Source organism: Catharus ustulatus, chromosome 3 (assembly GCF_009819885.2).
Source record: "Catharus ustulatus isolate bCatUst1 chromosome 3, bCatUst1.pri.v2, whole genome shotgun sequence".
In the NCBI taxonomy this organism is placed as follows: domain Eukaryota; kingdom Metazoa; phylum Chordata; class Aves; order Passeriformes; family Turdidae; genus Catharus; species Catharus ustulatus.
The window spans coordinates 29,284,454-29,297,886 of NC_046223.1; the positions used below are offsets into that span (position 1 = coordinate 29,284,454).

The 13,433-nt window shown below is 41.3% G+C and overlaps 1 protein-coding gene across 13 annotated transcripts in view; it reads left to right on the forward strand.

The window, feature by feature from the left end:
- Positions 1 to 13,433, forward strand: part of TTC7A (tetratricopeptide repeat domain 7A) — a 210,675-nt gene that overhangs the window by 37,345 nt on the left and 159,897 nt on the right. For all 13 annotated transcript variants that reach the window (XR_004417261.2, XR_004417262.2, XR_004417264.2 and 10 more), the window contains 2 exons: positions 5,465 to 5,602; positions 5,995 to 6,078. Coding sequence is in view for 8 of the 13 variants with exons in the window: in XM_033053680.2 (XP_032909571.1) it covers positions 5,465 to 5,602; positions 5,995 to 6,078 (222 nt within the window). In the remaining 5 variants the exon portion in view is untranslated. The remainder of the gene's footprint in view (positions 1 to 5,464; positions 5,603 to 5,994; positions 6,079 to 13,433) is intronic.

Sequence of the window (13,433 nt, forward strand, 5' to 3'; positions counted from 1 at the left end):
GCTGCCCAACAAATGGGTTGGTGAAGAATTGTTGCTTTTGTAGGTTGGTTTTTCCTGTTCTCTTTTTTTTTTTTTTTTTTTAATGGCACCAAGCCCAGTGATGATACAACAGCTGGATGACCATCATGACTATTTTACTGAGGGCCGTTGGACTATGGCAGCTGGAAGAGACAACTGAGGACACGGTTGCCTGCTCTGTTGGTTCCTGCCAAATCTCCGTTGTGCACTTACAGTAGCAAATCTGGCTATCTCTGTACTGGTTTGCAAGGCAAAGCTATGTGTTCAAGACCTGCAAAGATGGACTGCAGGATGTTTCCAGTGGGAAACACACTACCTTGCTAATCACCTCTTGAATAAATGGTTCTAATGTGAGTTGCTGTAGAACGGGATATGAGAGCTTTTTTGCTTCTGCTTTGCAGTACTAAGTCTTGTTTCCAAACTTGCAAGGAGGATGTAAATTCTTAGAAGATAGCATTCTAAATCCAGGTAACTGTTAGCAAGTGGATGACTTTGTTACCCAAGCTCTTATCCATAAACAAACTTGCTTACTTTCTGCTTCTGTCTTCCTTTTGTGTGGGGTTGTTTGGCTGTTTTGGATGGGGACGTATGTCTGTCTTGCTTTTAGTGATGTTTCCAAAAATAGTTTTACTACAAGGTGTTGGAATGCACTTGAAACATATAAGATATGTCATCATATTTAATAGGAATTATAGTGGGCTGTTTTGATGAATTGGCATCTGAATTGGGTACCAGTAACTTGTAGTCTGTTGCTTACCAGAGAGCCATGCCATGTGGTTCACAAGGGGATCAGTTTTCATTTGCTGTGCTGTTGGTCTGAAGTGGAATGAGTTGTAGTATCTCTCTGAGAGGAGTTTTGTAAGTTCCTGGAGTATGATTTGTCCTTCCTGTATTACCCACATGCCATTTTCGCAGCAGCTGTGCAGTCAACCCTGACTATTTTCTTTGCATATGTTAGTGAGGGAAACCTTCAGGTGCTGTGTAGAGATGACCAATAACTTAGGCAAAAAGTCTGTAGCCTCTTGAATTTAATGGATTCTTGTCATTGTGAAGAATTTTGTTGGCAGTACAGGCAAAACAGCTAGAAGGAAGACCCAAAGGGTATGGGCTAAATATTTCCCAGCTATTAGCAGAAAAGGCAACAATTGCATGATTTCAAAGGCCTGTTGTCAATCTTACACACACAGCATTTGTTTTTCTCTCTTAATGGTAGTATTGAATCACACCAATTACATTATTACAGTACACTGTGTAAAACATGCTGCTGTTCTGTATAGATGGGTTGCAGTGGATCTGGCAATTATGTCTATTATGAAAAGACACAAGTTGAACATTCGAATGCCCATGAATTAGGGGGCAGGCAGCAGGCACTCATTAAAGATTTTAATTGCTTTCTTTTTCTTCTTTGGAAAAAAGCAGGGGAAACCATGTTTCAAAGTGAGCAATTAAAGGATACTTCATAGCTAATTGCTGTGAGAAGGGGTTGCTACATGGAATATACTCTATTGTAATTCATATGATTGCTTGACGTTTTATTAAGAAGCACATCTTTGTACTGTGGTAAAATTTAATTTTCTGCAGCGTAACTGTGTGCGTAATAACTGCTGAAGTAATGGCTGTTTGGATTTGCTGTGGCTCTTTTCCTTTCCCCCTGACATAAACAAGCCATAAATAAGCATCACTGATGTACAGCAAATCCTCTGTGGCTAGGGGGCCTTATCAAGTTTGCAGGTAAGTGTACTGAGTGTGTATGTAGGAAGGTCCAAGCTGTGTGTAGCTCAGCATTGTGGGTGCTCAGAAAGGCAGAGCTGTTCCCTGCTGGAAGTCTGAAAGTCCCCTGTGGTGGCATTGCTGTGTTTGGAGCCACACTGAAAAGCCCTGCTGACCCCAGGTTCTGTGCTCTGTCAGGTTCAGAGACACCGATGGCTGAAAGCTGAGTTAGCTCAGGGCTTCCAGCCTGGACTGGAGCCTCCTGGGCACGTGTGGGCTCCAGATGGGCTGTGTCACTGGGCTGTGGGAAGGGGGACTGAAGATGCTCAATGTCCTAGGTCTGGGCTGACTGCAAAATGTCTCCAATCTCCCCAGATAGGATTGGTGCCATGTCTGAGCCACCTACATGCACAGCTAATGCATCCCAAAATATGCAAGTGGTGATGAATCTCTGAGTTGCTCAATTACCTTGGAATACTTCAAAAAAGTGGGCATTGACTGTATATTCTTGCCTTTATAATGCAAGTTATGCTAATTCCCAGTGGTGAAACTTGGGTTGGTAGCACTGGTGTCCTTCTCCATCCCACAAACAGCCTTGAACAGAGCTTCTCTTGGTCTGACTTATTATCTCTCTCCATCCTGCTTGTCTGCTGTGAGGCATGTCTGTATGACAGTGGGAGCAGCTTAAAGGGAATAGTCATGGTGGGGGTGTTGAAAATGTATTTGTAGCTGTGTTTTACTGCTTCTAATTGCGGAGGGGGAGGAAATAATGCAGTAGGACAAATTGAAATTGCTGCTTATGTTATAGATAATATGCTTGAGACCAGTGTTGTACAAATAACCTTTTTTCCAGTTGTGTTCAGGAAAATTAGTGGTCTGAAACAACAGAAACACAGGTATTGAAAAAATGTTTGTGTTAATAGCTTAGAATTTTTGCATTCTCAAATGCAAAATGAAGTGTGTCTCTGTGTACGTTTCACTAGGTAAAATTCCCCATCCCACAAAATGGGTGTATTCTTTATTGCAGTAACTCTGCGACTGTTTTCTCCTTGTACTTGCCAGTGACTGTCAGGATTTCTCACTGACAAGTTAATATTTGCAAAAACATAAACAAAAACAAAGAAAAAAAAAAGGCTGACGATGATCTGAGGCACAGCAGCCTGCCTTCTGTGAGAGGCAGGCCACAGAGAATGCCAGTTTCCTGAGTGGGTTTCAGGAAACAGTGGTTCACATTCCCTTCTCTGCCCCCTGTATGGACACTGCACTAGTACCTCGAGCCTTGCTTAGGATGGTGATTTACCTTATTGTCTTAGACACAATCCATATTCTTGCTACTGTTTAGTTAGTTTTTTGGTTTTGGCGTTTGTGGGGTTTTTATGTCTCTGCTATAATGTGGGCTCTTGATTTATTTTCTTAGAGCAGCTGGAATTAGCAATTGAGAATAGGTTCAGTATTGAAGAAATTGTTGAGATAGAGGTAACAATGAATTTGCTAGTGGCAACTTTTATACATGGAAGCATAGAGAGTGATAGATTGTGAAGACTTTCTATAGCTTTGAGATTTGAAAGCTTGAACAAAATCAGGTTTATGACCTTCTTGGAAAGAATATTCATCATGCCTATGCATATATTGCATTTAGCTGCTGTCTGCTTGGGTAAAGTATTATATACACAGTATGTTTGGTATGACTGCAATTTTAGAATGTTGCATCCTTGTAATATGCCCTGTATTCCTGTTTTTGCAGGATTGGGGTATTGGGATACTAGTACCAGTAGCTGTGGCAAAACGTGATATGGACAGTCATGAGTTTTGATTAATTTTCTATCTGCTAATGCATCCACTTAAAAATCATACCTTGGTACTTGATGGATACTCAAAAAAGCGTTAGACTATAGCTGACTGTAATGGGAGGTTGTTGATGAGATTGCAGAGCATGGGGGTACTAGCTCAGTAGCTGTTTGCTACAAACAATTGTCATAACAATGTAACCGGTGTGGCAAAAACTGTTAATGCTGTTGCACGTAGGTGTGAGGATTCACTTGGCAATAAGGATCATACAGTAGATGGGTTTATTTAACTCTTTTTTTTCCTTTTAAAGTACCAGGCTTATCTAAAATCCAAACACAGCTTAAACATGTATTTTTTTTTTTTTTCTGCTAATAAAGGTAGGCAAGCTATGGACAAGCTATAGACAAGCTATGCCTGTGTACTCTGGTTGCAGAATTCTTAAAGTTGGTTTCATTCTGTCGTGCGTTCTGTTGTTCTGAACTATTTTTTTAATCACAAGTTGCATATTTGCAGTAGCATGAAAAAGAAAAATGCCTTTATGGCTGCAAGGGTTGGTGTAAGTTTATTTGTGCAAACACTGGGCTGGGTCTGATCCGTCAGCTTGTCTTTAACTGCAGTCACCGTTTAGCTCTCGGTTGAGATTGTGTTAGTTGTCAGTAATTGTGTTTGCAGTCTCGGCTGGAGGCTGTGATGAACAGTGCTTTGAACTGGGGCATTGCACAGATAAAATCACGATGAAACAGCTGCAGCTTAATCACAATGAAATACGCGTGGGCTTTAAGGGCTGCATATTCTGGCATTTTTTATTACACTTAATTCCCATGTTTAACCTTTCTACGGAGGAAAAAATCTCCCCACAATTAGAAAGAAATAGATGTAAGATTATAGTTGTATTGTAAAATAAATCTCATAACCTTCCTGTTTCAAGGAGGGAACATTTTGTTTTCCTTTGCTCAAGGTGAAATTGCTGGCAATTTTCTTAATTTTTCTGATCTTTTAGATGTCTAGAGCTGAGTGTCTGGTGTTGCACCCCTTCCAGCTGAGGAGCCCATGGCAGTGTGTCTGTGCTATCAGGCAGTGCTCAGGTTCAGTGGCATCCAGCACTGCCTCTCCCAGAGGCTGGGCAGTCTGGGTGACTCTGTTTGGAAATCAGAGAGACTTTTTCATTTACCCTGGAATTGTCATCTCCTTTTTTGTGCTCAGAAAAGTGCAAAGGGCTGAGATTTTGAGGTAAATTTTAAGTATGTGCTAGGTAGATGTCTGTGGACGTCCTCAGAAATTGCTACTTTCTGTCAAAAGTAATGTTTCTTCCTGATTTAGGCCAGCAATGTACTGATAGACTAGCAAAATTAAAACATCTTATATGTTCTTTTTTTAAAAAATTTGGTATTGCATTGGCCAAACCTTTAATTGCTTTACGTTGATGACAGGCAAATATGATTACTTAGGCAACCTGCTCAAATTAAAAAATAAAAGGTGAGTGAAAAAAAAAAAGTGAGCAAAAAAGAACAACAAAAAATGGATGCTATTGTGAAGAATAGCATAGACACAGAAGATAAATTATCAACCTTGGAAGCAGTTACCACAGTTGCAGGCAATTAAAGTAATAAGGAAGATGCTTCAAGGATGGCCTTGAATTTCTAATTATTGAGGAAATGGGAGATGGTAGGTCTGTTTCATAATGCTCTAATTCTGTGACACAAATCCAGATGAGATATGTGTAGCAGTTCCTTCCTGTAGATACAGCTGTCTTCTTAAGTTTGCTTCATGTAGGTAGAAATCACCTCTGTGGAAACACCTTCCTTACATTGAGATAAACTTTAAAAAAAAAACCACCTTGAGATGATTTTAAACAAATTGCTATGAGTGATGGATGTGTAGCTTCCTAGGGAGGAATGGGTTCTGTGTTGCAGTGTTGGTTTCTGATGCCTCACTTGTGTGTGCACAGGCGAACCGGGACGCAGTGATCAGCCGAGCCCCAGAGCAGCAGGATGACCGAGCTGTCAGCCTCCAGGATGCCTCTGCAGTCTACGACCTCCTCAGCATCACACTGGGCAGAAGAGGGCAGTATGTGATGCTGTCTGAGGTACCTCCCTCAGCCTCTGCCCCTCCAAACATGATGGCAGAGACCCTCTTCGTGGTTGGGGAAGGTGAAAATGAAGTGTGCTAGTTAGCAATTAGCAGAAACAGCTACAGAGCTACGGCTTCGAGGGCCAGAAATGCACACAGAACTGTTTGGGACATTAACGTAATTTATATGTAGGCACTTGAACAAAGTGGCTGCCTTTTGAAGTGATGGTGTACACTAGCAAGTTCCATTAGAAGTGTAAATGGTGTAATTAAAAAAAAAACTAAAACAAAAACCACCTGGGTCTCCAGGGCATCAGCAGATTTTTTTCCTGGCCCAAGCAGTAGTCTTGATAAAAGATGTAAGGAGGAAAATAAAGTCTGATATTCCTTTCATAATTTCTTTCTCAGTGCCTGGAGAGAGCCATGAAGTTTGCATTTGATGAATTTCACCTCTGGTACCAGCTTGCCCTGTCCATGGTAGCTTGTGGAAAGGTAAGGTTCAAACCAAAGGGCTCAGAAAGGGCACATTTTCCTCTGAAAGAGTGGATCTGGATTACTTGTTTGAATGTGTAGAGTCATGTGTGTTGTGGGAGTAGGTGCCACCAGGCAGCTCTGTGAAAGGACAGTGCTCTCCTTTTAGTCTCTGCACTTTGTGATGAGGGTTGTGTCTTTGGTATTAAGTACTGTTTTTTCTGTGTAGTGTTTTTTTATCATTACCAAGGAAAAAAATGGATTTTGTTCTTAGCTGTGGGTTGAAAGGCATTATACAGCTGTCCATTGTCTGCAGGTTTAATATAAATGGGCTTGGTATAAGAAAGAACTGATGTCTAAAACTGCCATCAGTTCACTCTGTATCTCTGTGCAGCAGACTTAAGCTGTGGTTTCTCCATCTGTTAAAGAAAATGTAATTTTTTTTTCTTATAAAACTTCTAAGGTTTAATATTTTTAAAGTACTTGGTGCAAAATATGCTCTAGAAAAAGAAACAATGTGAATGTTGGCACGGTCATGTGTTTCCGCATAAGTGTTTTTTTAAATTAGTGTGGTATTTATGAAAGTCATCAGTAAACCACTGAGATGGCTGAAATGTGGTTGTGAAAATTAGGCAAAGGTAACAGGAGCTTTTCTTTATTAGTCTTAAAAGAGTGGACTTCCTGTAAGAAATGTAGATGGTACAAAATTTAGCCAGTTCATTCTGGAGTCCCCAACTACATGTTTGGGAGGTATGAGCAAATTGATGCTGTGCAGTAGTAGACCACTTAATTCTATATTCGCTGCCCATGGAGTGTACAGGAATCCATGTGAACCTGAGTGGAGACCACCAACTGGCACTCATTTGCCAAATTCCAGCTACTACTGGCCTTTTATGGCTACAAGCTGAGCCAGAAACAGTGACCTTGGTGTGGAAATGGATAAATCTATGCTTCTGCAAAGAAGTTGTCTTATGAGGTATAAGAGGCTGCAAAGCTTGGAAGATGTCTGAAGGAATTCCTTCACTTCTGCAAGCATAGGCAAAGCCTTATCTTGGAATACTGTCTGTTGTTAAACATTCTGCTTCAAAAAAATGGTAGAACAATGAGAGAAAGTCTAATAAAGAGCATCAGATGTGACTAAGGTTATAATAAGCAGTACTATGGAAAACCTGAAATTATTTTTTTCACCTTAAAGGGGAGAGAAAAGGTCTGAGAAAAAAATCTTCAAGAGCTCTTAAAAGGAGGGGTTAATGTTGTCTGTGGTGGTTAGGACAAGACGTGATGGCATCTAGTTGCAACAACACAAGTTCATGTTTCTTATTAAGAGGAAAAAAAATAAGGATAGTGGAACACTGGAAAAAGAGTGCCCTGTGGAGTTTGTGTGGAGCCTAAATCACTGGGGATCTGTGGAGTACCCTAGGCAAATCTGCAGTGACCCCTCTGCGAGGCACCAGGGGTGTCTTCTGTGGGACCTTGCAAACTCTGACTCTGTTCTGGGACTCCATCATTGTCTCCTTTTGAATATAACAGACCTGGCTGATTTATGAGATAGCAAAGCTTTGGCAATTAGATCAGTAGGGCGCTGAACAGAGATCTTTTGTCAGAAAAAGCCTCAAAGATTCCTGCAGAAGTTCAGTGCAAGCATTTAAAAATCCAATTCCAAGCTTGGAAACAATGGTTAGATTCAATCAAGTATGAGGAAACCTGAAGCTACTGGTGGAATACATAAACAATGAGCTTGGTGCCATGGTGTTAATGTTGTGGTGTTGCACTGACCTAGGTCAAGTGGGGCTTACATGTCATGTCCAGCTCACCTTGAAATTCAGCTGTAGTTAGCACAGTCCTGCCCTCTCTGTCTTTGTAAATCCTTCAGGTACCTGATCCCTTGGTACTGGGGACAACAGTGATGCACAGGCTGTGATAGAAAGGCATGGAATCTTACCATGAACATGGGGCTTGCCTGGGTGCTTTGTTGGCTTTACGAGTTGTGTAACCTGATTCTCAACAGCAGACAATGCTGTAGCTCTACTAATCTGCTGGAGAACAAATGAAGATTTTTAACTGCTGATGTTTGAGAGTGAGTGTATGCAGAGAATACTTGTGCTTCAGTCTTAGATTAGCATGGAGAAGCGGGGCCAGATCTTTAGCTTCTAACAACTTGCATGGCCATTCCATTCTTGTCCATTCCATGTTTGCATACCTCTTCTCCTTCCCTATGTGTTACAAAGTATTTGGTATTTAGATATTTATGTTGCTCCTTTTTATTTTTTTATTATCTCACTAGCTGTCCTCTTTTCAGATTTTCAAGTACATCATGTCTTTTTGCCTGTACTTTAAATATTTACAAGGTAAAATGTCCTGATCTTGCCTATTGATGTAACAGCGCTAAATGTTCTGAGCCCTATATGGGTCAGAGGGAATTCCCTTACCCAACAATCCCATCTGTGCAGTATTTCACTTCTAATCCCAAAGTATTCCCTGAGGATTCCTGTCATATACTCTGCAATGCGTCATCTCGCTAATGGGAGATGTGGCATACATTTTTATGTTGCTTTGCAGCTTGATAGCAGGACAGAGTTAATTTAAAAGCAAGTGCTCCAGTGTAGCAGAAAGAGCTGATGAGAAAACAGTGTGGACAGTCTAGACTGCAGAATGCAGAGTACACTAGAGCTTTTATAGGTGAAGATCTATTTTCACCTGTCTCAGTCACAGCCAATTCATGATCTCATTTCTTGGTAATGAAACCTTACATCCTGCAGCATTACTTGTTCTGCAGTACAGCAAATTGCACTCATAAATCCTGGGCGTGACAGGAACAGTTTTATCAACCTGTAAATGCTGGAGAGTTTGGTTTTTTCTGGTTTTTTTGAACATGTTTTCAGGACTTTCAATTCTGACCTTCTTACAAGTGCCATAAAATCCTATCTTGCCCTCTGTTTTACACTGAATTTGACTAGAGGTATGTTTAATTTGTATATTCAGATTAAGTCAATCAAGTCAAATTTCAATACAGTTCCTTCTTCTACCAGCCAAAAAATTGCCAAATGGTGATTGTCATTTTTCACAAGTGATCAGTCTGCATGTCAAGCCAGCCACCTTGGCTCATTACCACACGTAGGCTTGAGTTTACACATTATTCTGGAAAGCATGTGTCTTAACAAAAATAGGCACATCACTTCAGCAAGTTCCTATAGGCCTTGGGGCTTCCTAAAACGGTGAATGAAAAACCTTAGGAAAGCATAACCTTCCCTGTCTGTCTTTTATCCACTTAAGTGGTGAAAATAATGGAGTGCAATTTCACGTTCCTGTGTTTCTCAGAGACTTGCATAATGAGAAAGATGGTGTGATCTGGTTGTTTTTTAACCCATTTTTAGGAATGCCTTTTATATTGAGCTGTATATTCACTGAACAGGAGAGGCATGTGTAGCTAAATGACAAAATTTCACCATTATGTTTGAAATACTTTTGTTGGCAAATTTAGATGGGAAGGGAAAAGAAATGCTGGGAAAACTTAGACAATGGCAAAGATGTAGTGGGAAATGTCGTGTGTCACCAAGTGCATTTCTGAATGGGCCAAAGAGGTTTAAATCATTCTAATGCAACAGCCCTGTTCCTGTGGTGCTGAATGCTGAATTCTTCACAGATGCTTTAAGTTGCTCCTGCTGGTAATAACCTTGGCTATGTGGTAATATCAGCTAGAGGCTGAGTGGGCATCACAGCTCCCTGCCTCTGCTGTCTTACGTGGACAGGCTGGAGTCTGAGTGGTGAGTGGTGTGATAGCCAGATGCCATCTGGCAGAGTCCTCAGGCAATGAGATGAGCCACTGTCCTGCTGCCAGAGTAAAGCCAGTGCAGACAGTTGCATCTGCTCATCTCAAGGTTTTGAAAAAGTGACCACTATTGAGCAGCATGGGGAAAGGAAGGACGAAACTGTCTTTCACAGACTGGAAAAGACTTCATAGTCTTTGCAGCAGTAAAGAGAGAGAGCTGCTTGGGGTAGATTTGTTCTCTGCTGCTGCTTTCCATCTAAACAGCTTTCCCTGGAGGTCGTGGAGGTTACCAGCACACAGCTCTCCTGCACACTGGGGTAGCTCTACCGACATTTCTGGAGTTGGAGGCAGAACTGTCATAGTGTCTAGATGATGTATTACAGGCACAAGGGATGTGTAATAGGGTCCTTGTGCACTCACAAGCATTTCCTTGGACTTGGACCAGTTGGATCAGTTACATGTTCCCTTTTCACATTTCTGTCCCCTTCCACACCTACTATCCTCACACAGGACTTTGTCTGTGTGTCTCAAAGTGTCACTGGAGCTCCCTGGGAGTAGAGAGAAATGCACTGTGAGTAGGCTCTTGCTTAAATTTATGGTACTTAAGAAAGTCTTCTAGATCTGCATTGTGGGTGTTAAAATACATGGCTTGGACAACATGAAGCAACATTGGTGCCTGTCTTCTACCTAGCACACAAAGAGACAAGATTTGTGTTCAGAGACACTGATTTGCCATTTTCCTGAGGGCAGTGAGGGAGGGAGTCTTCAAGAATAGCTGTGAAAGTATTCTGTGAACACTGAGTTTGCATAATCTAATAGTGCTGGGTGCCCTAACTGAGCCATTCAACTCTCATGAGTCTTAATCTTTAAAGTACAGTGGATGCTCATTGTTGTTAGTGTATGCAGTGCATGGGAACATTTTCACACTCACGTTCAGTGTATCTGCCTGAAAAAACCCCACACCACCACTTGGTTAGTGAGTGAAGAGCTTTAGGATATGTGTTTCTTGAGAGGAGCAGTGAGTAATAATATAGCCTTAGGCCAGCTGAAGGAAGGCTGAAGTATCTGCTAGGAGAGGATATTCTGCTTTCACCCCTCAGCTGTGTACTCACTGAGCAGCTGAAGTGCCTTAAGAGTGGGTAAAGGAGGAGCTCAGGAACAACTGAAGGGTCTGTGGGAAAAGCCTCTGTGAGAGCTCAGTGGAGCTGGAAGCAGGAACCTGCAGGCAAGGACTATGCTCAGCAGGCCTTGTACTGGGATTGCTGATGGTGGTTTTGTGTTCCTGTGGTGCCTGCCACTAAACTCTCCAGCCCTGCAGAACATGGCCAGCTTAGTGCTTGCCTTGAAGACAACAATTGTGTGACTTCAGAAACAACTGCATTGTTGCTGACCCCAGCCCACAGCCCCCTCTAGCCCCATGCTGGGGGCACCACAGGAACAATGGTCAGCATTGCCATACAGATGGATAGACCTGGCAATAGGAGATGTAAGCTCCAAGCATGATACCTTGCAAAATAAAAGGCAGATAAAGGTGCTTTCAACTACACTCTCCTTTCTGCTCTTACCCATTATGTTTGTTTCTCTTTAAGGCAATGGGGAAGAAAAAATCATGCATGTGTACCTGCATGGTTTTCTTAATCATGTAATGCATCAGGAGGTGTCTGGTGTTATACAAAGGGATGTAATTGAATCCTTCTTTGCATCTGTCCTTCAGCTGTGTTTCAGAGGCACTAAGCTCCAGCTTTTCCCAGAGCTGGTCTTGCAGTGTCACTGTGCTCCCTTTGGCTGCTCAGCAGTTGGAGATATTGCAGTCTTGCCCAAAGCTTGTACTGGCAGCATTTTTAAGGTTTTTGAAACCAGTCTTACACAGACATGAACTCTGATTTTGGAGCCCTTAGCAAAATAATAATTTGGTCATAGCTAAATAAAGACAAGCTAATGTCTGAGCTGCTCCTATCTGTGCTGCACCCAAAAAAAAGGAATCCTTCCCCTTATTTAAACAGTGCAGCAAAAGCAGATGTCTCTAAGTGCTTCAAGGAGCTTCAAGTTTGACTCAGCCATGCCTGTATTGCCAACATACAGCTTTCCAGAAGGTTAGAAGGAAAGTTAAAAATATATTTAATATATAATTCTGCAGCAACAGCAGACAAATTTTATGATTTAGACTGTTCCTTCTGTTGGTATCCTTGCAAAAGCTTAGGCTGGTTACTAGGCAACTGGCATTTTAAAAAAAGTACATTTCTCTTTGTATTGCAGGCAGGAACCTTGGGAGCAACAGAGGCCTCGGATGGCTCCTTAAATAGCATTGCTGGGGAATGAAAGTTAAAATATTGAACATTCATTGGTTAAAGATCCTGTTACAAAGGTCACCTATCTTGGGGATATTCAATAGTTTGGTTTCCTTTGGTGTAAAGGAAAGATTAGAAGGGAGTTTGCCTGTGTGCTGTAGATAGTACAAAAAAATGGAAATTTCCTAAGATGCCTGGCTGTTGAGCAGAATACCTGGGTGGGCTATATAATTGCCTTCAGGCTTAGCTCTCTTTTCTTGACAGAAAGTGTGAAGTGAGGTGTTTGTCACATTAGCAAGTACAAATGTGTGCTTATAGATCTTACAATGTAAGAGGTGCTTTTAAGAAGGAGTATTTGAAGATGCTTAACTGCAGTGCTCTAATTTGATAAACACAAGGTAAAAGAAAAGGGAGAGAATCAATTCCTATGTTAAGAGAAGTAAATGTCTTAGGGGAATAATATTCATACTGAGACTCACAGAAATCTCTACATTCAGTGGAAAGTTAACAGCAAAACTACTGATTCTGTCATCTTTCTATGTCAGTTCAAGGTAATTTATACATAAATGACTGTGAGTCCCAGGACACAGGGAATAATAAATCTTGCATCGGGATGAAAGATTTCCTCCACTTCCCCACAATCCCTTTGAAAAAGTCCAATTTTTAGACAGGATAATGCAAGAAATATAGCAGCACTAGTTGGGGAAATTCATTTGTGTATCAAACTGCCAGGTAAATTGGGAATGAGGATGTCTACCACCCACCATCTTGAGCAACATTTTTCCTTCTGGCTGAAAAGTATCAAAGAAACAAAAAACTAGGGAGTTTTTTGGAACTGTGCAAGAGAAGAGCAACTGTTCATAGCATGTCAAAGTCTATCAGGCATGATTTGCTGTCTGGAAATTATCCTTCCTTTTACTTATATCTGTGTTTTCTTTAACTTCTAAATGTGAAATGGCTCTCTAATTTCCTTCTTTGGTTGCTTTGGTATGGTGAGAGAGCAAAGGAGGGGAAAGAATGGAAATTGTGTTGGGGTAGCCTCGGAAAACTGGCATTTGGGCAGCATCTATGGGCTTACCATAACTGATGACAAATTCTCTCAAGCCATTTGGAGAAGGAAGAAAATTAACTGTAGGATGTTCTTGGTTCTCTTCTGCTCATGTGCAAGCATCTTTGAGGAGTGTGCTTCCATGCTTTGTTATTGAATTAGTGAATGGGGAGCGGGAGTTGTGTTCTGTGTTTGGATAGTTGTTTTTCTTTACATTTTACTGCCTTAAAGGATTCAAAACCACGGCTGCTGTAATTATGTAGGGGAAGGT